Source organism: Pseudochaenichthys georgianus, unplaced genomic scaffold (genome assembly GCF_902827115.2).
Source record: "Pseudochaenichthys georgianus unplaced genomic scaffold, fPseGeo1.2 scaffold_1259_arrow_ctg1, whole genome shotgun sequence".
NCBI lineage: Eukaryota > Metazoa > Chordata > Actinopteri > Perciformes > Channichthyidae > Pseudochaenichthys > Pseudochaenichthys georgianus.
Window position 1 is genome coordinate 15001 of NW_027262172.1, and position 24965 is coordinate 39965.

The 24965-nt window shown below is 47.2% G+C and overlaps 2 protein-coding genes across 2 annotated transcripts; one reads left to right on the plus strand and one right to left on the minus strand.

The window, feature by feature from the left end:
* Positions 1 to 5189: 5189 nt before the first annotated feature.
* LOC117440828 (actin-related protein 3-like) lies at positions 5190 to 13896 on the minus strand. Its single transcript, XM_034077061.2, has 12 exons — positions 13731 to 13896; positions 12838 to 12893; positions 12506 to 12630; positions 11353 to 11463; positions 10993 to 11088; positions 10681 to 10788; positions 10010 to 10153; positions 9431 to 9604; positions 8902 to 8994; positions 6713 to 6838; positions 6313 to 6396; positions 5190 to 5996 (listed from the first exon to the last, which is right to left on the minus strand). Exons 1-12 carry the CDS (start codon positions 13766 to 13768, stop codon positions 5901 to 5903), a joined length of 1251 nt encoding a protein of 416 aa, XP_033932952.1. The 5' UTR covers positions 13769 to 13896; the 3' UTR covers positions 5190 to 5900.
* A 3169-nt stretch (positions 13897 to 17065) lies between these two features.
* LOC117440826 (5'-AMP-activated protein kinase subunit gamma-2-like) lies at positions 17066 to 24077 on the plus strand (the record flags this gene model as incomplete). The annotated part of the gene is made up of 5 exons (XM_034077060.1): positions 17066 to 17116; positions 22610 to 22665; positions 23207 to 23358; positions 23533 to 23663; positions 23779 to 24077. Coding segments are annotated over exons 2-5 (633 nt in total), but the record flags the coding sequence as incomplete, so codon positions are not given.
* Positions 24078 to 24965: the final 888 nt, after the last annotated feature.

Here is a 24965-nt window from a genome sequence, read left to right on the forward strand (position 1 = left end):
TGCGGAGTGTCTCACCTGTGTGTCTCCAGCCCAGCTGTTGACTCAGCAGATCCACCTGGACAGCAGCGTCTCTCCGTTCTGCTGGGTCGCTCTGACAGCCCACCTCCCTGCTCGTCTCCTCCCTCCTCGTCTCCTCCTTCCTCTCTTCATGTGGACTCTCCCATTGGCAGCCCACCTCCCTGCTCGTCTCCTCCCTCCTCGTCTCCTCCTTCCTCTCTTCATGTGGACTCTCCCATTGGCAGTCCACCTCCCTCCTCGTCTCCTCCTTCCTCGTCTCCTCCTTCCTCTCTTCATGTGGACTCTCCCATTGGCAGCCCACCTCCCTGCTCGTCTCCTCCCTCCTCGTCTCCTCCTTCCTCTCTTCATGTGGACTCTCCCATTTGCAGTCCACCTCCCTCCTCGTCTCCTCCCTCCTCGTCTCCTCCTTCCTCTCTTCATGTGGACTCTCCCATTGGCAGTCCACCTCCCTCCTCGTCTCCTCCTTCCTCGTCTCCTCCTTCCTCTCTTCATGTGGACTCTCCCATTGGCAGTCCACCTCCCTCCTCGTCTCCTGAACATCAAAGACACATCAGCAGAAACATCATTTACAACGTTGGACTAAATCTATTCGGTCTCAAAATAGTCAAATGTACAGTCTTTCAATTACGACCAGAGAGACAGACAGGTGAGAGACAGACAGATGAGAGACAGACAGGTGAGAGACAGACAGGTGATAAAGAGAGACAGACAGGTGAGAGACAGACAGATGATAAATACATTTAAAAAACGTACCGAAAACATCGTAAAGTTTCCCGTTTTTCGGCTCCAAAACCTAATTTAGAGGTTAAAAGTCGGTTCCTTCCACATGGTGGCGGTTTCTCAAAGAAGGAGAGACAGTTTGTAATTTATAAAAAGTAAAACTTAAAGAGTTTAAATCATTTCAAGTTCAGTTTTTAAGATTTATAAAATTCCACTTCGTCTCAACAATGGGATGTTCTTCTTCTGTGGTTTCTAAATGTGACAATCCTCCAGAAAAGAGTGCCGGCCGTTGAAGCTAATATCCCTAGTGGTCAAACAGTGGAACTACAGCTCCCGTGGCCCAAAGAAGCCGAGGGCGCGCATCGGTACCGCGGATTGTTGTTGGATTGAGGCTGATAACTACAGCTCAGTGAGGTAAAGGACTCTCACAGTATTTAGATCAGGGGTGGGGAACCTCCGGCCCCCGGGCTGCATACGGCCCGCGAGACCATTTGGTGTGGCCCTCGAGGTAATTTATAAACACACGCAAAAAATAAAAAAAATGAAAGAAATCTAGACCGAAAAATAATTAAATGCTGTTTTTCCTGGCCAAGGTCAGGGTCCTTGAACACAACACAAGCCTACCGTGTCATCACGTGGTATATGTCTCGTCTGACAGCAGGGGTGCAGTTCTGACGGAGAGCACCAGAACGAGCACTTCCAAAAATGGCAGTACCCATAAGGAGCCGGACACATGCTGCAGTTCCTGCCTGGCTGTGTCTCTAGCTGAAAGCCCGGTGGCGATCTGTTCATCTGTCACACTGATCATGCAGTCAATAGCTTTGTTGTTATTAGCATCTGGTTAGCTAGCTATGCTAACGAATATAAGAAGCTTTTTCTCCAACCAGTGAGGTAAAGGCACATCTTTATATGATCATTATAGTTATAAAAAAATAAGAGAATAAAGTAAACAGGTATAAAATACTATATGACAGTAAAAAAAAGTTATTAATGAACAAGAATACAGTTTGAAAGGGGAGTGATTTGTAAGATATCCATAAAGAAAAAGAAATCTGCTTCCAGTTCTGTTTCATCTGGTTTGAGAGATGTTTCCATAGATCTCCTAACGTTGCTCTTAAAGTGCACCAGATTGATGCTTTTAAAACATTTTAAAAAAACAAATCTACGCGGGGGAGCATGCCCCCCGGACCCCCTAGAGGAGGTTAGGTCCCCCCCACTTAAATCATGTTCACAGGAGTCTAAATACATTTGCACACATCTTGTGTCCATATATTTCTGTTACACCGTGCACGTGCATGCATGAGTCATGGCAAGATATCTGGATTAAGAGGTTGCTTTTTCTTTGCACAGCATGAAAGAAAGGTGAAATGCGTGGGCTGTGATTTTAGTATTTTTAAGCAGAGGTCAATAATTTGTACGGCCCTCGGAGGATGTTGAAAACATTTAAATGGCCCTTGAGAGAAAAAGGTTCCCCCCCCTGATTTAGATTCACTTTAGTCTAAGTTATCTCAGTGGCTCTCAAACGGTTTGGTCACAATTTATTTAAACAAGTATTTCCAAGGCACTCCTTTATAATTATTGGGATACATAAAAACAGGTTTGAAATCATTCCAAATACTACAGGACAGTAAACCAGACATATCGTTTAAAATTGGAGATATTAAAAAATATGCATAAATAAATGTTAACTGGTAAAAAAAGATATAAATGAACAACACAAATAAAATAAGCTACATGTATTTGTTATTGGCTATGGTAGGTTACTGGTTATGTTCACATACCTATTTGATTATTAAAATGCAAACCGATCTTTTTCATCTGGGTGTTTAGAGTTCTACCCCCTAGATCAGGTCTCTAGTCATTCTGCTCAAAGTGCACCAGATTGAAGCATTTTACTTTAAAATGTGAAAACAAATCGTTCTGGGGGGCATACCCCGGACCCCCCTAGAGGATGTCACGTCCACCCCCCAATCAAAGCATGTTCATACAATAATGAAAACATTTGAAACCTTCTTTATGTATATAACCAACATGTCAATATGTTTCAGTTTTTGTAGTGTATTGTTCTTTTGTAGAGATTTTTCATTTATTCTTTATATATTCTATTGTGTATTGCTTGGAGGGGGGGGCACCAAATCATAATCTCGCCTAGGGCACCAAAATGTCTAGGGCCGGCCCTGATTAGAGGTTTATGTTCCCTCCTGCTCCCTGGCTAAATGACGCACTGCGTGCTAATAGAACCGTCCTTCGGGCAGCAGAGCGGAAATGGTGGAAATCCAAACACCGTGACGACCTCCTAACCTATCAGGCTCTCCTCTCCTCTTTCTCTGCTTCCATCTCTCAGGCAAAAAGCACTTTCTTTCAAGATAAGATCCAATCTTCCTATTCCTATCCTAAAAAACTATTTTCCATCTTCTCCACCCTCTTGGACCCCCCCAAAGCCCCTTCCCCCTCCTCCCTTCTGTCAAGCGACTTTGTTAACCACTTTGAAAAAAAGGTTTACGACATTCGCTCTTCTTTTTCTGACTCACCTTTACTCACCGCCGGATCACCTGAGCCACCTTCAACCGGCACACTGACCTCCTTTTCCCCTCTCTCTCCACGTGAGGTTCTTACCCTCATTACCTCTGCCCGCCCTACCACCTGTCCTCTGGACCCTATCCCTTCAAACCTCCTTCAGACTATCGCTCCTGATATTCTACCGTTTCTCACCCATTTCATCAACACTTCTCTAACTTCTGGTCACTTTCCAAACAGTCTCAAGGAGGCGAGAGTAAACCCTCTCCTGAAGAAACCCACTCTCGACCCGTCTGAGGTTATAAACTACAGGCCTGTCTCTCTCCTCCCGTTCCTGTCTAAAACACTTGAACGCGCTGTCTTTAGACAACTCTCCTGCTATCTCCATCAGAACAACCTTCTGGATCCGCACCAGTCTGGTTTCAAGGCAGGTCACTCCACAGAAACTGGCCTCCTTGCTGTCACTGAGGAACTGCACACGGCTAAAGCAGCCTCCCTCTCCTCTGTCCTCATCCTGCTGGACCTGTCTGCTGCATTCGACACGGTGAACCATCAGATCCTCCTTCAGGCTCTGCACTTTCCCTCCTCACCTCACACCTCAAAGACCGCACCTACAGGGTTACTTGGAGAGGGTCCGAGTCCGACCCTTGTCAATTAACTACAGGGGTCCCTCAGGGCTCTGTTCTTGGTCCTCTCCTCTTCTCCCTGCACACAAACTCGCTCGGATCTGTCATTAGCCCGCATGGTTTTTCATCCCACTGCTACGCTGACGACACCCAATGGATCCTGCCCTTTCCCCGCTCAGAGACCCAGGTCGTCGCTCGCATCTCTGCTCGTCCAGCTGACATCTCTCAGTGGATGTCTGCTCATCACCTCAAGCTCAACCTGGACAAAACTGAACTGCTTTTCCTTCCGGGAAAAGATTGTCCCACTCTTGACCTGACCATCAACATCGGCCCCTCTGTTGTTTCCCCGACTCAGACTGCAAGGACTCTGGGTGGGACCCTGGATAACAACCTGTCCTTCACTGCAAACATCGCTGCTACAACCCGCTGCTGCAGATACACGCTCTCCAGCATCAGGAGGATGCGTCCCCAGCTGACCCAGAGAGCCACGCAGGTTCTGGTCCAGGCTCTCGTCACCTCACTAGACTACTGCAGCTCCCTCCTGGCTGGTCTACCTGCATGTGCCACCCGACCTCTGCAGCTCATCCAGAATGCAGCGGCTCGTCTGGTCTTCATCCTTCCTGAATGTTCCACACCACCCGCTCCTCCGCTCCCTCCACTGGCTTCCGGTAACTGCTAGAATCCACTTCAAGACCCTGGTGCTTGCGTACCATGCTGCGAATGGATCTGGCCCTTCCTACATCCAGGACATGGTTAAACCGTGCACCCCAGCACGTGCACTCCGCTCTGCATCAGCCAGACGACTCGCTGCACCCTCGCTGCGAGGGGGACCCAAGTTCCCATCAGCAAAAACACGTGGGTTTGCTATCCTGGCTCCAAGATGGTGGAATGAGCTCCCCATTGACATCAGGACAGCAGAAAGCTCACACACCTTCCGGCGCAGACTGAAAACTCATCTCTTTCGACTCCACTTCGAGCGATAGAATGACTAACAAAGAAATGCTAACAGAGCACTTATATACTAACAAAGGACTGGCTTATCTAAAGCCAGTTGAGTAGCACTTGAAACGATTGGCTCTTTGAAACCTGATGTTCTTTATGATTCTGTTTTCCTCAAGGTTGTGTCTTCCTGGTCGAATGTACTTATTGTAAGTCGCTTTGGATAAAAGCGTCAGCTAAATGTAATGTAATGTAATGTAATGTTGTAATTGACATATTTTAGTGACAGCGTTTTAAACTATGAAATATTTTATTATATGTTGCCAAATTTTAATTCTACCTAGATCAACTAATAACAGAAAGTCGGTGTTAACGGTTAGGTGTCTTAAAGGGGATTTATTGACAGCAGCTCAGTATCAAACCACAGATCATTTATTAACATTCATTAAATCTCAGCTTGGCCACAAAAATATGATTTCAGTGTGACAGTGTGGAGATCTTCATAAAACTAAATATCTGTTGTGTCTTTTATTCTCTCAGACAAAGACTCAGTTTAATATGTGTATATATTTAACATTATAATAAATATGATCTGCTTTTCTTTACAAATATAAACGCTCTGAGTGCAGAAGTATACAGGCTGTTGAACAAACACTCTCTGCGATGCTACATTGCTAACAGCTAGCTACTCTTTATTTTGAGGTCTTGAGAAATTCTTTAAAAAAAAAACGAACCTGGCTGCTTTTTGGACAATAAACAAGTTCTTGATGGTAAAAGTTTAAAATAAATCACAGGTTTTGGTGCTTAGGTTTCTCCAGACCGCCATGTGCTGGATGAGACTGAGCTAGCCTGCTAACCGTGTATTAGCATAACGGGCTAAAACAATTAAATAAACAATATATTACAGGTGCCCCTCAAGAAATTAGAATGAACTTTTCCACGATAATCTAATTTATTGAGATGTACCAGTAACTGGCTACTGTCTAAGTGGTTGGTGCTTAGCAGCTAGCAGGAGAACAGGACAACAGGCTAACAACGTAGCATGCTATCAAGCGAGCTATCTGTAGCTGCCGCTGTTCATTAGGACATGATTCCGAACACGGGATTGTGTCGACAGATGCTCGGCCCGATCTCATCGTAGTCCTTCTTCGAGTGACACACCTGGGAAAACTCCGGCTGAAAACACAAACAAACAACGGCCATATTTGTAGTCTTAATGCAATGTGACCAGACGTCCCAATCAGTACAACCACAGTGCATCTCACAATGTGTTAATAAATCACATTAGTCGTTGCTAACAGTTAGCCATCAAGCCAATTAGCAATTAGTCTTTTCTACAGAGCTCCAGGGCACTACATATCCCCAAAAGGAAACAGAGGTTGAGATGAAGGGCTTTGCTGTGCATGTGTGAAAGGGGCTTTAGTCAATGAGGGCAGAAGTCCTATAAACGTGTGTGTGTGTGTGTGTTGGTGTGCGTGTGTGTTTTATTTACCGTGGACGCCAACATTGATCCTCCGAACCAGACGGCGTAGCGCTGCATGTGATGAGTGACGACCTGCACCTCCATTGGCTTTGGCTGCAAACAAAAAACCCCAAAAATCTGAAGTCAATCAATCGAGAAGTATCTATATATAGAGAGAGATTGAAGATTCAATGGCAATGAAATTCTTCTGACCCGAGCTGCTCCAACAAGGCAGCATATGATCAAATACAAAAATACAAAATATAGCCCAATAGCACACATTTGTCTCAGGGGGCTTTACAGGTTATACAGAATAAAAAAACTGTCCTTAGACCCTCAAATTGGACAAATGAAACCCCCCCCAAAAGAAACCCAGTTAAACACAAAGACAAAATGGAAGAAACCGAGTCAGTTTTTCCATCTGTCTCACCTTTAATCGTCCTCCGCTGAGTTCTTCACTAAACTTCAGTCGGGCGTCCACCACTCTCTTCAAGTCTCTCTGCACGCGCCGCCCAAAGTCTCTGAACATCGTGGATCCTCCGGAGAGAACGATGTTCTGACACACATAAAACACTAACACAGTTAAAAAACGTATGGGTTTAGATTTAGTTGAAAAAGTGTTCAGGTGCAGAGATGGCAAAAGTACACACGTCCTTTACGGCCCGTCCACACTACAGCGTCGAAAACTCCAATCTGCCCATTCACTTTCAATGGGGTGACGTCACGTAGCCTCGCTTTTTCACCGAACTGAATTGTGGGTAGCAGAGCGGTCCGTCTCCGGCGTCTCCGGCGCCAGAAGTTGAACAATGTTCAACTTCTGGCGCCGGAGACGTCGGAGTAGCCAGCGCCAGCCAATCAAATCCCGTTTCGGAAAATCTGACAGCTCAAGCCGTAGCCAATCAAACCGCGTCTAAGCTGGGAGAGATATCCCGCCGTTCATTTCTATATTTAAAAAAAAGTTGGAGGAGAAACTAACTATCGCCGTAGCAACTCACCCGGTGCTGTATGACCAGACCCTCTTCACCTACGGGACACAAACCGGAGGAACCAGCATGGAGGGAGGAGGCAGAGGCAGTGGGGGAAACTGGTAGGTGTTCGCCTGTTTGGGGAGTTTATATATATATATATATATATATATATATATTGCTGCCATAAAATCCCCGGGGTTTTTTGCTTTGTATGTCGGGGGCGGGAGATTCATGTGATTGGTTGTTGGTCGTGTTGCTTGAATAAAACCCCCAAGTTCCAGACACGCCCAGCTCCAAGCTTTCTTTGAAGCTGTAGTGTGGACGCTCCGAGTCTATTTGTATATAACATTCAAGACTGATTCTTATTGTTATATTATAAGCTTATTGTGCTCATTTTATGTTGCTATGACTTTGGCATAAATAGACAAAATCACTAATCCCAGGTTCACAGAGAACGCTTTAGCTCGCAATATTAATGTAGCAAGGCCAGGTGCAGACACTGTGAGAACGGGTTTCTCAGAGCAGGACATCGCTCCGGCCTTGAGGTGCTCCCACGCAGCATTATGAAGAAACGTTACTCGGATAGAGACAGAGTAGGGAGGGACTTCGCCGGCCGGCCGAATGTTGATTGGAGGATCAAGAGACTTCTGTCTAAGTCTGTGCACCAACGAGAGAGAGCCAAAGTCTGAACCAAGGTTACTCTCCATCTAGTCTCAACCAATCGTAAATGTACGGGCGACGCCCTGTGTGATCAAACGTGTTGTCGCACGAGGACGGGGGCTCTTTACGAAAATGGTGGTTACAGATTACAGCTTTGCTGCCTGTGATTTCTCTGACGCGACGAGTCCTTGGCCAAGTGAATATATCTTTTGCTCTTTTATAATAAATAGTTGAACTTAGAAGTCGTTTGTCTTTCCTGGAATTCTGAACACGACAGAAGTACTGACTGAACTTCTTTCCTGAAGTCAAAGTAAAGAGGCTTTGAAGTGTACTTCAGTAAAAAGTACCCATAACTAGCAGCTGTTTTAAAGAGTACCTGACCTCCCTCTCCTGTCCCCGGTACAAACACACGGCCTGAGGAAGGCTCTGTGTATTCTTTTTGTCATGAACCTTTTTCGGACCACTTATTTATTTATGTTGGAGACGACCCGACCTCCAAGCTGCTGCTCTGTTCAAACTGCATCCACCAAACAATGTGATTTATCTCCACCTCCCCAAAATCACCAGAACCTGACACGGTGTGAGACGTCTGTTTAGCTTTCTGTCTTCATTTCCTTTGATCTCCTGCAGTCAGTCAGAATGAATGAATGAATGGGCGTTTCTTTGACTATTTATAGGCAACTATGGGCGTTACGTGAAGCCCGCAAAAGCTGCGCCGCATTTCGAGTTGATTGTGATTTATAAAGGGAAACCGGCGTAGGAAGTGCTGTACGCACTTTCCTCGCCGGTACGCAATGTTTGGTGAATCGGAAAATGGAAAATTTCTGTACCTGAATCCTACGCACGGCGTTATAAATGAGGCCCCAGATACCAGAAACATGTACTTACTACTTCCCACCCCTGGTTCTGACACATATAAACACACACACAGTTAACAAATGTATGGCTTTAGTTTTAGATTAAAAAGTGCCCAGGTGTGCTCAGGTGTTACCTTGTATAGCGGCCGCCTCACATCGATTGGACAGCTCTGAATGACCTCGTCAACAATGTCAGAGATTGGCTGCATGAAGTCTGGGTTAGCGAACTGAAAAACACACATTTACACAGAAAAAAGAACACGGTCATTATAACAAGTCACCACCAGGGGGCAGCATTCAGATGGAATAGAAGACAACAGGCTTCAAAGCACTAGTCAACTATGTCCATTTCTTATCTACTGGCTTTACTATACACAGTTTTTATTAGAAAGTAAATAATGAGTTTTGGGGGTTCCTCAGGGTCTTGTTCTCGGGCCTCTATATTTCAGATCTTTTAAAAGTTTTATGATTTTGTTTTAAATGTCACAACACTTACATATTTAAGATATGATCAAATAAGATAATCCTTTATTAGTCGCACAACTGGGGGAGGAATTACAAGTGATTGATGCTAATGCTCAGTTAGCAACCACCTGCTTATTCCCGTCCTGCAGTCAACAGGAGGATTTATGGGATAGTCTTTTTCATTTTTAGCGAAGTTACCTCTGGGTGGAAGAAGATTTCAGGGCCGAGGAAACGCTCGTAGCCGACGTCGATGTTGAAGTCGGTCTTGGTGACGGCGTTGACTCCGTGGTACTGTTTGATCCATTTCCCCGGGTCAGATTCGAACTTTGAGAACTCCTTCACGATGTCCGGACAGATGTAACAGTACCGCTCCTACACACGGAAAAACACAGAAGTTAACAAAAAAGGGAGGAAGATTATGGAGGACGAGGAGTAAAGGAGTAGTATAGGAGAAGGAGGAGGAGTAGATCTTATTGATGGCAATATTTACTTTGGGGGTTCCTCAGGGTCCGATTCTCGGTCTCTTTATCTTTAATTATGTTATCGTTTTATGATTTTTTGGGGGGTACGTTCAAAAGAAATTGAGGTTACGGAGGACGAGTCAATCTTCTTATCAATGGCCATATTTATATTTGGGCGTTCCTCAGGGTCCCATTCTCGGGCCACTATATTTTCAGATTGTTGTAGAATAGAGAATAAGTAAAGGTAAAAGTAGAAGATGAAGAGGAGGAGTAAATGATGAAGAGGAGGAGTAGATGATGAAGAGGATGAGTTCACCTTGATGGCCTTGGCGGTCTCCAGCGACTGCTCGGGGGGGATTCCTGCCTCTCGGTCTCTGAGCAGCTGCTGGATGAAGAAGGTGATGTCCCGCCCTGCGATGGGGATGTGTTTTATACAGCTGCCAATCACGTAGCCCTCAGCCTGTGACGGACAGCAGCAACGACCAATCAGTGAGCAGAGAGCAGTATCTAGGTTTGTTATTGTGAACTAATATTAGAGCAGTGGTTCCCGGGGACCCCTAGGGGTACTTGAGGGGGTTGCAGTAGAAAGATTAGGCATTGCAATATATTTCCTCACAAAACATTTTTTTAAATCAATGTTCATAAGCCTGGAGTCCCGCCCCCAGAACTATCAAAGCTTATGAAAGAGAAGCTCAAGTGTGTCATTAAAAGCTCTAGTCTTAAGAAAAGATGTTGAAACTGCTAGAAGTGAGTCTTAATATTATTATTTTCACTGACGATAAGTATCAATATATCAGTTTAAATGCATTTGTATTAAGGGTTTTCATCTAAGGAGCAGTTGGGTTGAACATTATTACAAAGATTTTAATACAATATTTGTTTTGGCAAGTCCTCACAGATGAGTGAGGGGGTTCTTCAGAAAGGAGGCCCGCTCAAGGGGGACACGAGACAAACAAGGTCGGACCCGCTGTATCAGAGGACACTCACCACGGGGATGGCGTGTGTGACTCCGTCTCCGCTGTCGATCACGACCCCGGTCAGCGTTCTCTCTCCGACCTGACGAGACGTCCAGGACGCCGCCAGCGCCAAAACCGCCTGAAGAACGGAGGGTGAATACGTCCGTTAGTCGCGTGTCCGATTTTAGACATGAGTTATATTTTAAGATGAGAAAAACGTTGCAAGAGTAGTTTGCTCTTAAACTTCTTTAGCACACATTTCTTTGGGAATCAAGAAATACACATTTTTAGTTCCCAATTAAAACAATTCCAGATGATTGTTCCAGAAGTTCTTGTTCCTCACCTGCACCGCGATGTAGAGCCCGGGGATGTTGAAGGTCTCGAACATGATCTCTGCCAGATACTCTCTGTTCTCAGGAGTGTTGAGAGGAGGCTCTGTCTACACACACACACACACACACACACACACACACACACACACTCAGTATTAAACTGTATGTACGCGTGGTACCAGTGTGTGTGTGTATATCTGTGTGTGTGTGTGTGTATGCGTGTGTATATCTGTGTGTGTGTGTGTGTGTGTGTGTGTATATCTGTGTGTGTGTGTGTGTGTGTGTGTGTGTGTGTGTGTGTGTGTGTGTGTGTGTGTGTGTGTGTGTGTGTGTGTGTGTGTGTGTGTGTGTGTGTGTGTGTGTGTACCCACCATGAGGAAGTTGTGGTCTTCAGGCTCAGCTCTCAGGTATTTGAAGATGATTTGCTCCATGAACTTCTCCATCAGGTCCCAGTCCTCCACCATGCCGTGACGGATCGGCCACTACATAGATAAAGAAATGTATCTTAGTGGAAACATAACATCTGTGTGTATTCTATTTAAAGAGCGGAGTGTGTTCTATTTAAAGAACGGAGTGTGTTCTATTTAAAGAGCGGAGTGTGTTCTATTTAAAGAGCGGAGTGTGTTCTATTTAAAGAGCGGAGTGTGTTCTATTTAAAGAGCGGAGTGTGTTCTATTTAAAGAACGGAGTGTGTTCTATTTAAAGAGCGGAGTGTGTTCTATTTAAAGAGCGGAGTGTGTTCTATTTAAAGAGCGGAGTGTGTTCTATTTAAAGAGCGGAGTGTGTTCTATTTAAAGAGCGGAGTGTGTTCTATTTAAAGAACGGAGTGTGTTCTATTTAAAGAGCGGAGCGTGTTCTATTTAAAGAGCGGAGTGTGTTCTATTTAAAGAACGGAGTGTGTTCTATTTAAAGAGCGGAGTGTGTTCTATTTAAAGAACGGAGTGTGTTCTATTTAAAGAGCGGAGTGTGTTCTATTTAAAGAGCGGAGTGTGTTCTATTTAAAGAGCGGAGTGTGTTCTATTTAAAGAACGGAGTGTGTTCTATTTAAAGAGCGGAGTGTGTTCTATTTAAAGAGCGGAGTGTGTTCTATTTAAAGAGCGGAGTGTGTTCTATTTAAAGAGCGGAGTGTGTTCTATTTAAAGAGCGGAGTGTGTTCTATTTAAAGAACGGAGTGTGTTCTATTTAAAGAGCGGAGTGTGTTCTATTTAAAGAACGGAGTGTGTTCTATTTAAAGAGCGGAGTGTGTTCTATTTAAAGAGCGGAGTGTGTTCTATTTAAAGAACGGAGTGTGTTCTATTTAAAGAGCGGAGTGTGTTCTATTTAAAGAGCGGAGTGTGTTCTATTTAAAGAGCGGAGTGTGTTCTATTTAAAGAACGGAGTGTGTTCTATTTAAAGAGCGGAGTGTGTTCTATTTAAAGAGCGGAGTGTGTTCTATTTAAAGAGCGGAGTGTGTTCTATTTAAAGAGCGGAGTGTGTTCTATTTAAAGAGCGGAGTGTGTCCCATGGGAGAGGTCCTCCTCGTACCTTGGTGGCGTAGTTTGGTTTCTCTGCGGCTTCGTCTCCGATGTAGAAGTCCAGGTCTTCCACTCCTTTCACGAGTCTCCGCTGAGCCTGGTCCCCGACGCCCGCCCACTCCCTGATGGCGATACCTGAAGACAACATCCATTTGTTAGGCGTAGAAAGTGAAGTTGTGAGAGCCAGTATTTAGTTTCCATAGGAACCTGATCGTCCGAAAGTCAGACGAGAATAAAAGACTACAATTTCATTTTAAATCATTAAAGATGGTCATTTCAGAATGATGTCATGTTAATACAAGTTAATTCCTCAGATCAGCGTGAGGGTAATGAGGATCTTACAGGACGGCATGATGAACTGAGGCTCCGTGTTTCCTGCATAGCCGATCTTTGTGTACCTGCAGAGAGGTAAACAACAACAACAAACCTTTATGTCAACATTTCGATAATGCCAACACTAGGTTATCCCAGTCACATGACTTCAGGTCACCTCCGAGCGCTTACAATTTCACATTTTAATACACGACTATAGTCACTGACCAATTTAAAGAACATATAAAACGGTCAGCAAACGCCTTTGTTTACTTCTGGAACATGGTGACATCACTGTGTAACACTCGTGCTCCAACAGTCAGTGTGTCCTCTTAAATCTGAGTCATAAGTCTGAGAATATCTCACGCTCCTATTGGCTAGTGCTCCAACACATTGTACGTGATAGGCTAAGGGGGCGGGACATCTTTAAGAGGTTGACCAATCACAGCAGAGCCGGCCAGCTAGCCAATCAGAGCAGTTTCCTGCTCCACTTCCTCTCAGGATTAATTCATGGCTTCATTATTTGAGCGCTTCTGTCCTGAGGCTCTAATTCCTGCAGCTGTCCCACATTCAGACCAGAATAGCAGCGCTGACCGGAAACATAACCACAGTCCTGCGCCGTACACGGAGTACACGTCGTGTTTCTGGATTAACACACAAACGACTATTTAATCCACCTCAATGTCCTACCCTTTAACTCCAACCAAAACAACACACACACACACACACACACACACACACACACACACACACACACACACACACACACACACACACACACACACGTTGTAAGATATGACAACGATACAGTGTTTGCAGCATGTGTGTGTGTGTGTGTGTGTGTGTGTGTGTGTGTGTGTGTGTGTGTGTGTGTGTGTGTGTGTGTGTGTGTGTGTGTGTGTGTGTCTCTGTGTGTGTCTCACCCTGTCCCACAGTCCACCACACAGGGAGGCAGTTGCATGTTGTCGGTCGGTGGTCTCTGCAGAGAGTGTGACGTGATGGAGACAGAGTGAGAGAATGTGTGTGTGTGTGTGTGTGTGTGTGTGTGTGTGTGTGTGTGTGTGTGTGTGTGTGTGTGTGTGTGTGTGTGTGTGTGTGTGTGTGTGTGTGTGTGTGTGTGTGTGTGTGTCAGTTGTTCCGGGTCGGAGGGAAAGAGAAAATAGAAACACATCTGACACGGTAACCGGAGAGGGGTGTGTGTGTGTGTGTGTGTGTGTGATGCTGTGTTCACGTGATGTCAGCTGCTGGTGGAAAACACGACTCACTGCCGCCATCTGGTGGTGAGTTCATACAACGACAACAACAACAGTTGCATAACCATTAATGTCATTAATAATCACACACACACACACACACACACACACACACACACACACACACACACACACACACACACCCCACTTGTGATCTTGTTGTAATGATAATCTAATATATTCATTTCTGCAGATCATTGATCTCAATGACCGGATAAATAAAGGTTTAGAATTCAATCTGTGATAGTAATGTCTGATGGAGTAAAGAGAGACTTGCTGCTGGTATAAGTATACAAATATAATGTGATTAAACACAAGAAAATAAATCATAACAAAATGAATAAAATACAAGAAAATGAAATTAAAAAAATATATATATAAAAAAATTAAAGGAATAAATAAAATAAATGAAAATAAAAATAAAATTACAAATATTTAAATAATCATTTTTCTCCCCACGCCCGATACAAACTGTGTCCTCGCCACTGGACAGATGTGATTAACATATATAAGTATTCTCCGTTTCTCCCTCTGTCACTGAAAGTTTAAAAAGTGGACCCGGTTCATTTCTGTTTGTCATCTGTTTGTTTATCTCTCAGAGGTCAGAGGTCAGTAACCGGGTCACAGTTTGACCCCCTCTGCAAACTCAGTACAAATACATGAGGTCTGTATATACACAGGTACAAATACATGAGAGGATAGCATGTTAGCAGCAGGGGTGGAAAAAGTACCTTTAGCGTCTAAACGACGTTAGTGAAAGTACTTTTAGCGTCTAAACGACGTTAGTGAAAGTACTTTTAGCGTCTAAACGACGTTAGGAAAGTACTTTTAGCGTCTAAACGACGTTAGGAAAGTACTTTTAGCGTCTAAACGACGTTAGTGAAAGTACTTTTAGCGTCTAAACGACGTTAGTGAAAGTACTTTTAGCGTCTAAACGACGTTAGGAAAGTACTTTTAGCGTCTAAACGACGTTAGTGAAAGTACTTTTAGCGTCTAAACGACGTTAGTGAAAGTACTTTTAGCGTCTAAACGACGTTAGTGAAAGTACTTTTAGCGTCTAAACGACGTTAGTGAAAGTACTTTTAGCGTCTAAACGACGTTAGGAAAGTACTTTTAGCGTCTAAACGACGTTAGGAAAGTACTTTTAGCGTCTAAACGACGTTAGTGAAAGTACTTTTAGCGTCTAAACGACGTTAGTGAAAGTACTTTTAGCGTCTAAACGACGTTAGGAAAGTACTTTTAGCGTCTAAACGACGTTAGTGAAAGTACTTTTAGTGTCTAAACGTTAGTAAAGTACTTTTAGCGTCTAAACGTTAGTAAAGTACTTTTAGCGTCTAAACGTTAGTAAAGTACTTTTAGCGTCTAAACGTTAGTGAAAGTACTTTTAGTGTCTAAACGTTAGTAAAGTACTTTTAGCGTCTAAACGTTAGTAAAGTACTTTTAGTGTCTAAACGTTAGTGAAAGTACTTTTAGTGTCTAAACGTTAGTAAAGTACTTTTAGCTTCTAAACGTTAGTAAAGTACTTTTAGCGTCTAAACGTTAGTGAAAGTACTTTTAGTGTCTAAACGTTAGTAAAGTACTTTTAGTGTCTAAACGTTAGTAAAGTACTTTTAGCGTCTAAACGTTAGTGAAAGTACTTTTAGCGTCTAAACGTTAGTAAAGTACTTTTAGCGTCTAAACGTTAGTGAAAGTACTTTTAGTGTCTAAACGTTAGTAAAGTACTTTTAGTGTCTAAACGTTAGTAAAGTACTTTTAGTGTCTAAACGTTAGTAAAGTACTTTTAGCTTCTAAACGTTAGTAAAGTACTTTTAGCGTCTAAACGTTAGTGAAAGTACTTTTAGTGTCTAAACGTTAGTGAAAGTACTTTTAGTGTCTAAACGTTAGTAAAGTACTTTTAGCTTCTAAACGTTAGTAAAGTACTTTTAGCGTCTAAACGTTAGTGAAAGTACTTTTAGTGTCTAAACGTTAGTAAAGTACTTTTAGCTTCTAAACGTTAGTAAAGTACTTTTAGCGTCTAAACGTTAGTGAAAGTACTTTTAGCGTCTAAACGTTAGTAAAGTACTTTTAGCGTCTAAACGTTAGTAAAGTACTTTTAGCGTCTAAACGTTAGTAAAGTACTTTTAGCGTCTAAACGTTAGTGAAAGTACTTTTAGTGTCTAAACGTTAGTAAAGTACTTTTAGCGTCTAAACGTTAGTAAAGTACTTTTAGTGTCTAAACGTTAGTGAAAGTACTTTTAGTGTCTAAACGTTAGTAAAGTACTTTTAGCTTCTAAACGTTAGTAAAGTACTTTTAGCGTCTAAACGTTAGTGAAAGTACTTTTAGTGTCTAAACGTTAGTAAAGTACTTTTAGTGTCTAAACGTTAGTAAAGTACTTTTAGCGTCTAAACGTTAGTGAAAGTACTTTTAGCGTCTAAACGTTAGTAAAGTACTTTTAGCGTCTAAACGTTAGTGAAAGTACTTTTAGTGTCTAAACGTTAGTAAAGTACTTTTAGTGTCTAAACGTTAGTAAAGTACTTTTAGTGTCTAAACGTTAGTAAAGTACTTTTAGCTTCTAAACGTTAGTAAAGTACTTTTAGCGTCTAAACGTTAGTGAAAGTACTTTTAGTGTCTAAACGTTAGTAAAGTACTTTTAGCTTCTAAACGTTAGTAAAGTACTTTTAGCGTCTAAACGTTAGTGAAAGTACTTTTAGTGTCTAAACGTTAGTAAAGTACTTTTAGCTTCTAAACGTTAGTAAAGTACTTTTAGCGTCTAAACGTTAGTGAAAGTACTTTTAGCGTCTAAACGTTAGTAAAGTACTTTTAGCGTCTAAACGTTAGTAAAGTACTTTTAGCGTCTAAACGTTAGTGAAAGTACTTTTAGCACACTCAAAAGAGGTTCTTTAATGTGTTAATTTGTGCCGCTTAGGGAGGTAATATGTGTGACAGAAACACATGTCTGTATGTAAGAAGCGTAAAGGGAGGGAGGGGGGAGGAAAAGGGAGAGAAACAGAGAGAGAGAGTCAGAGAGACGAGAGGACGCGACAGGAAAACACTCTGAGGATTATACTGCGAACAGGTCAGTGTGTCCTCTTCTCAAGAAGTCCTCCCCGGCAGAGGTGAAGTTAAAGGCAGGAGGATGTTGTATTTTGGTAAAGTATATACAAAATATTAAGGAAGTTTTTGGAAATAAAATGTCAGAAAACAGTCAAATAATTGCACATTTTGACGTCTTCGTCTGTCTTCGTCTGTCCTCGTCTGTCTTCGTCTGTCCTCGTCTGTCCTCGTCTGTCTTCGTCTGTCCTCGTCTGTCTTCGTCTGTCCTCGTCTGTCCTCGTCTGTCCTCGTCTGTCCTCGTCTGTCTTTGTCTGTCCTCGCCTGTCCTCGTCTGTCTTCGTCTGTCCTCGTCTGTCCTCGTCTGTCTTCGTCTGTCCTCGTCTGTCCTCGTCTGTCCTCGTCTGTCTTCGTCTGTCCTCGTCTGTCTTCGTCTGTCCTCGTCTGTCCTCGTCTGTCTTCGTCTGTCCTCGTCTGTCCTCGCCTGTCCTCGCCTGTCCTCGTCTGTCCTCGCCTGTCTTCGTCTGTCTTCGTCTGTCCTCGTCTGTCCTACACACACACTCCAATCAAAGATATGTTTGATTAAGTTGAATTAGCATGTTTAAGAAGCTGGACATGAGATCTGAACGTCCTCACATCTCTTCTGGTTGGTTGCTTTAACAAAGTGTGAATAAACGAGAGCGAATGTCAAAAGCTAAATAATATAGAGGGAGGAATGAAAGTGGACAGCTGGAGGTAAAGGAATGACATCACTACGTAACACTCACTACGTTTCACATTAACACAAGGGTTTATTTATATTTAAAAACTTTAAATACTTTTTTTAAATAGAAAAAAGAGAAAAAGAAATGTTGGTTTTATTTTAAATATTTGCCAAGAATGATCGTCTGTGTTGTTGCTGTTTGTGCAGAATTAGCTTTGCTTTAAACATGAATGCTTCACCTAATGCCACCAGTTGTTCACTGTGCATCGCCTTAGTGTGTGTGTGTGTGTGTGTGTGTGTGTGTGTGTGTGTGTGTGTGTGTGTTACCTGTGACCTCTGCCTTCTTTAACCTCTCAGCAGATTCTCTATCTGATAATCTGCCTCAATGTTTACCCCCAAAACTCTCCCATGATGCAACGGGCCTCCATCAGCATTTCTGTTCTGCTGCAGTCGGCACACACACACACACACACACACACACACACACACACACACACACACACACACACACACACACACACACGCACACACGCACACACACACTGTTGTGGTATTTTAAACTCGTCATACTGTAAAGTTGTACAATGAGAGTAATCAATAATACGCGTTGTCTCGTTGGATTGAGGCTTGGAAGCCGCAGCTCTCGCGGAGCAGAGCGTCTGCAGGCGCCAGTCACAGAATAGCAAAGCTTATGTAAGATAGGGCGGACAGGGTTCTGTGTAGCCTCAGAAATCTGCTTTCACACGGATGTCTCATATCGCTCTGAGACACCGTGTCCTTGAGCTGCAGAAAGTACAACAGTTAGCAACATATGGAAGTTCAAACTTAGTGTGAAGAGGAGTAGTTTCACAGTCTGCCAAGCCAGCTCCGTGGCCTTGAAGCGCGCGAGGACAATAGCCCTCATTAGAGTCTGCAAAGACTCGTATCAGGACATCACACACACACACACACACACATACACACACATACACACGTATACACACACACACACACACACACACACACACACACACACACACACACACACACACACACACACACACACACACACACACACACACACACACACACACACACACACACACACACACACACACACACACACACACACACACACACACACACAGAGACAGCAGCTCGTATCAGGACATGGTTCAGGAGAGTTGGACAATGCTTTTAGAAGCATTTGGTTTTAGCACATAAGAAACTACATTCCCCCCTTTTGATCACACACACATCACACACACATCACACACACATCACACACACATCGTGGAAAGTGGCTGTTTTTGTGGAGGACAGACTTCGTATGTGGAAAGAAAAAGAATACTGAGACGAGGGAATGGCAGACTTACACATCATGTTCCAGTTCGGTGTCCGACTCTTCAGTCTGGGATCAGGGGGGGCTGAGTCTGGGATCAGTGGGGCTGAGTCTGGGATCAGGGGGGCTGAGTCTGGGATCAGGGGGGGCTGAGTCTGGGATCAGGGGGGGGCGAGTCTGGGATCAGGGGGGCTGAGTCTGGGATCAGGGGGGGCTGAGTCTGGGATCAGGGGGGGCTGAGTCTGGGATCAGGGGGGCTGAGTCTGGAGTCAGGGGGGCTGAGTCTGGGATCAGGGGGGGCTGAGTCTGGAATCAGGGGGGCTGAGTCTGGAGTGAGGGGGGCTGAGTCTGGGATCAGGGGGGGCTGAGTCTGGAGTCAGGGGGGCTGAGTCTGGGATCAGGGGGGCTGAGTCTGGAATCAGGGGGGCTGAGTCTGGAGTGAGGGGGGCTGAGTCTGGGATCAGGGGGGGCTGAGTCTGGAGTCAGGGGGGCTGAGTCTGGGATCAGGGGGGCTGAGTCTGGAATCAGGGGGGGCTGAGTCTGGAGTCAGGGGGGCTGAGTCTGGGATCAGGGGGGCTGAGTCTGGGATCAGGGGGGGCTGAGTCTGGGATCAGTGGGGCTGAGTCTGGGATCAGGGGGGCTGAGTCTGGAATCAGGGGGGGCTGAGTCTGGAGTCAGTGGGGCTGAGTCTGGGATCAGGGGGGCTGAGTCTGGGATCAGGGGGGGCTGAGTCTGGGATCAGGGGGGGCTGAGTCTGGGATCAGTGGGGCTGAGTCTGGGATCAGGGGGGCTGAGTCTGGGATCAGGGGGGGCTGAGTCTGGGATCAGGGGGGGCTGAGTCTGGGATCAGGGGGGCTGAGTCTGGGATCAGGGGGGGCTGAGTCTGGGATCAGGGGGGGCTGAGTCTGGGATCAGGGGGGCTGAGTCTGGAGTCAGGGGGGGTGAGTCTGGGATCAGGGGGGCTGAGTCTGGAGTGAGGGGGGCTGAGTCTGGGATCAGGGGGGGCTGAGTCTGGAGTCAGGGGGGCTGAGTCTGGGATCAGGGGGGCTGAGTCTGGAATCAGGGGGGCGGAGTCTGGAGTGAGGGGGGCTGAGTCTGGGATCAGGGGGGGCTGAGTCTGGAGTCAGGGGGGCTGAGTCTGGGATCAGGGGGGCTGAGTCTGGAATCAGGGGGGGCTGAGTCTGGAGTCAGGGGGGCTGAGTCTGGGATCAGGGGGGCTGAGTCTGGGATCAGGGGGGCTGAGTCTGGAATCAGGGGGGCTGAGTCTGGAGTCAGGGGGGCTGAGTCTGGGATCAGGGGGGCTGAGTCTGGGATCAGGGGGGCTGAGTCTGGGATCAGGGGGGCTGAGTCTGGAATCAGGGGGGCTGAGTCTGGGATCAGGGGGGGCTGAGTCTGGAGTCAGGGGGGGCTGAGTCTGGAGTCAGGGGGGGCTGAGTCTGGGATCAGTGGGGGCTGAGTCTGGGATCAGTGGGGGCTGAGTCTGGGATCAGGGGGGCTGAGTCTGGGATCAGTGGGGGCTGAGTCTGGAGTCAGGGGGGGCTGAGTCTGGAGTCAGGGGGGGCTGAGTCTGGGATCAGTGGGGGCTGAGTCTGGGATCAGGGGGGGCTGAATCTGGAGTCAGGGGGGGCTGAGTCTGGAGTCAGGGGGGGCTGAGTCTGGGATCAGTGGGGGCTGAGTCTGGGATCAGGGGGGGCTGAGTCTGGAGTCAGGGGGGGCTGAGTCTGGAGTCAGGGGGGGCTGAGTCTGGGATCAGTGGGGGCTGAGTCTGGGATCAGTGGGGGCTGAGTCTGGGATCAGGGGGGCTGAGTCTGGAGTCAGGGGGGCTGAGTCTGGGATCAGGGGGGGCTGAGTCTGGAATCAGGGGGGCTGAGTCTGGAGTCAGGGGGGCTGAGTCTGGAGTCAGGGGGGCTGAGTCTGGGATCAGTGGGGCTGAGTCTGGGATCAGTGGGGCTGAGTCTGGAATCAGGGGGGCTGAGTCTGGGATCAGGGGGGGCTGAGTCTGGGATCAGTGGGGCTGAGTCTGGAGTCAGGGGGGCTGAGTCTGGGATCAGGGGGGGCTGAGTCTGGGATCAGGGGGGGCTGAGTCTGGGATCAGTGGGGCTGAGTCTGGAATCAGGGGGGCTGAGTCTGGAGTCAGGGGGGCTGAGTCTGGAGTCAGGGGGGCTGAGTCTGGGATCAGGGGGGCTGAGTCTGGGATCAGGGGGGCTGAGTCTGGAGTCAGGGGGGCTGAGTCTGGGATCAGGGGGGGCTGAGTCTGGGATCAGTGGGGGCTGAGTCTGGGATCAGGGGGGCTGAGTCTGGAGTCAGGGGGGCTGAGTCTGGGATCAGGGGGGGCTGAGTCTGGGATCAGGGGGGGCTGAGTCTGGAGTCAGGGGGGCTGAGTCTGGAATCAGGGGGGCTGAGTCTGGAGTCAGGGGGGCTGAGTCTGGGATCAGGGGGGCTGAGTCTGGGATCAGTGGGGGCTGAGTCTGGGATCAGGGGGGCTGAGTCTGGAGTCAGGGGGGCTGAGTCTGGGATCAGGGGGGCTGAGTCTGGGATCAGTGGGGGCTGAGTCTGGGATCAGGGGGGCTGAGTCTGGAATCAGGGGGGCTGAGTCTGGGATCAGGGGGGCTGAGTCTGGGATCAGTGGGGGCTGAGTCTGGGAACAGGGGGGCTGAGTCTGGAGTCAGGGGGGCTGAGTCTGGAGTCAGGGGGGCTGAGTCTGGGATCAGTGGGGCTGAGTCTGGGATCAGGGGGGCTGAGTCTGGAGTCAGGGGGGCTGAGTCTGGGATCAGGGGGGCTGAGTCTGGGATCAGGGGGGCTGAGTCTGGGATCAGGGGGGCTGAGTCTGGAGTCAGGGGGGCTGAGTCTGGGATCAGGGGGGCTGAGTCTGGAGTCAGGGGGGCTGAGTCTGGGATCAGTGGGGCTGAGTCTGGAGTCAGGGGGGCTGAGTCTGGGATCAGGGGGGCTGAGTCTGGGATCAGTGGGGCTGAGTCTGGGATCAGTGGGGCTGAGTCTGGGATCAGGGGGGGCTGAGTCTGGAGTCAGGGGGGGCTGAGTCTGGGATCAGTGGGGCCCCTGGCTAGTGAAATGTGCGGGACCGCCCCTGGGATTTGATACAGCCTGCGTTGTGTGGGTGTGAGCTGCGCAGCATGTATAATCAGACACACAGCAGTGAGGAGACGCTGACGGCCGAGCGCAGCAGCTGCTGAGAGAAACCGCAAATATGAAGAAATGGTCGTGTTAGACAATGCTTTTAGAAGCATTTGGTTTTAGCATATAAGGTAACATATTAAATTGCCACTACAACACACACACACACACACACACACACACACACACACACAAAAAAGTGTTATAATTGCTGTGTTGTATTTTTTAAATATTTGTTTTTAATTGTCTTTTTCAATGTTTTATTTCATTTACATAAAATCATAAAATGCTGAATGTGTTACAATTTCCCAAATCGGGATCAATGAAGTTCTTCTTCTCTCATGTGTTTAATGAACCTGCAGGAGCGATGCCCTTCCAGCAGGGCGGCGCTGGAGGAGCAGAGAAAGACGGCAGGAAGGTAAAAGGACCGTTTTAGACTTACAGAAATAAACTTTACAAAACAATCACTAACCAGCACATCCTGACACACACACACACACACACACACACACACACACACACACACACACACACACACACACACACACACACACACACACACACACACACACACACACACACACACACACACACACACACACACACAGGCACGCACACACACACACACACACACACACACACACACACACACACACACACACACACACACATGCTGCACACACACTTATTCTAAAGTAATAAAGCTTTCGTAAGTCTATTTTCATATTAATAATAATACAAATCTAACGTTATAAGTCAGTGTCTAACGGCCAGCAATGTTTTACTTTTGACGCCTCGACGGACGCGTCAGCCAATCAAACCGCGTGCTTGTGTGTCCGGGGCGGGAGATGCATGTGATTGGTTGTTGGTCGAGTTTCAGCCCCCCCCACCGGCATGCGACAACGCACGCCGTCGTGTGTAGGGGCCGTTAGGGTGTAATGACTCCTCTCCTCCTGTAGGAGGCGCCCCTCTCCTCCTCCCCCCCCACCAGGAGCTTCTTCCATCGGGCTTCATTCAACCGGCCCTCCGTCGCCCCCTGGTCCCCGGGACACCCCAACACAAACCAGAGTGTATCCCCACCACAGGAGTCCCCACCTAAAACGGCACGCAGGTACAGACACACACACACACACACACACACACACACACACACACACACACACACACCACACACACACACACACACACACACACACACACATGCTGCAATCTCAACGTCGTCATATTTTACAATGTGGTGAGATCAGGTTGTGTGTGTGTGTGTGTGTGTGTGTGTGTGTGTCAGGATGAGTTTCAGTGGTATCTTCAGGTCCAGGGAATCGAACCAGCAACCCTCCTCTTCCTCCTCCTCCTCTTCCTCCTCCGCCAGTATGAAACTGTTCAACCGCAACAAGAGAGAAAAGGCCAGAAGCCGAGGTAGGAGGAAAAAAGTCGTAAACATTGTACGTTAAAGTGATGCTACGTGCAGAGACTCAGTGTTTCCTGCAGGGGGCAATGTTTCATCTTCCTCCTCCTCCTCTTCCTCCCTCAGCCTACAGCCTCTCCTCCCGTCCTCCCCCCTCCTCCCTCCCCCTTCAGAAGGAGGTGTTTGAGTTGAAAACGTACCTGAAGGAGCCTCAGCGTCCAGAGACCAGGAGGATGAGGTCCTTCTCCTCCCCCCCTGACCCCGCACATCTATCTTTCCGCCAGCTGACTCCTCTGGCCCCGCCTCCTCTGGCTTCTTGCCCAATCACCACGCCTCCTTCATTGCCTTGTCCAATGACAACACCTCCTCTGACTCCTTGTCCAATGACCTCGCCTCCTCGAGCCCCGCCTCCTGTCAGGCGGACGGTGAGTACATGTTTGTGACTTTTAGCCGTTTGGGTTCTTTCTAGTTTGCTGGATATCTGTTTCTTGTTTCTTGTAGTTTAGCATCTAGATGGTGTTTTAATCATAATAATAATAATAATAGATGTATTCTGCTTTTACTGGTGCTCAAAGACGCTTTACAGATATAGTGAAAAGAAAAGAACAACAAATAAATATATATAGTTAAAGTTATAGTAAATATACAAAAACAATCACACATTAAAAGCCAGATTGAAGAGGTGAGTGTTTTGAGGTGAGGTGGGGGGGTGGGTGCAGCAGGTCTGTGAGGGGGGGGGGGGGTGCAGCAGGTCTGTGAGGTGGGGGGGGGGGTGCAGCAGGTCTGTGAGGTGGGGGGGGGGGGGTGCAGCAGGTCTGTGAGGTGGGGGGGGGGGGTGCAGCAGGTCTGTGAGGTGGGGGGGGGGGGGTGCAGCAGGTCTGTGAGGGGGGGGGGGTGGTGGTGTAGCAGGTCTGTGAGGTGGGGGGGGGGGGTGCAGCAGGTCTGTGAGGTGGGGGGGGGGGGTGCAGCAGGTCTGTGAGGGGGGGGGGGGTGCAGCAGGTCTGTGAGGGGGGGGGTGGTGGTGCAGCAGGTCTGTGAGGTGGGGGGGGGGTGCAGCAGGTCTGTGAGGGGGGGGGGTGGTGGTGTAGCAGGTCTGTGAGGTGGGGGGGGGGTGCAGCAGGTCTGTGAGGTGGGGGGGGGGGGTGCAGCAGGTCTGTGAGGGGTGTGGGGGTGCAGCAGGTCTGTGAGGGGTGTGGGGGTGCAGCAGGTCTGTGAGGGGTGTGGTGGTGCAGCAGGTCTGTGAGGGGGCCTGGTTGTTGAGGGCTTAGTGAGTAATCAGGATGTGGTGATTGAATTTGAAATGACTGTTTTGC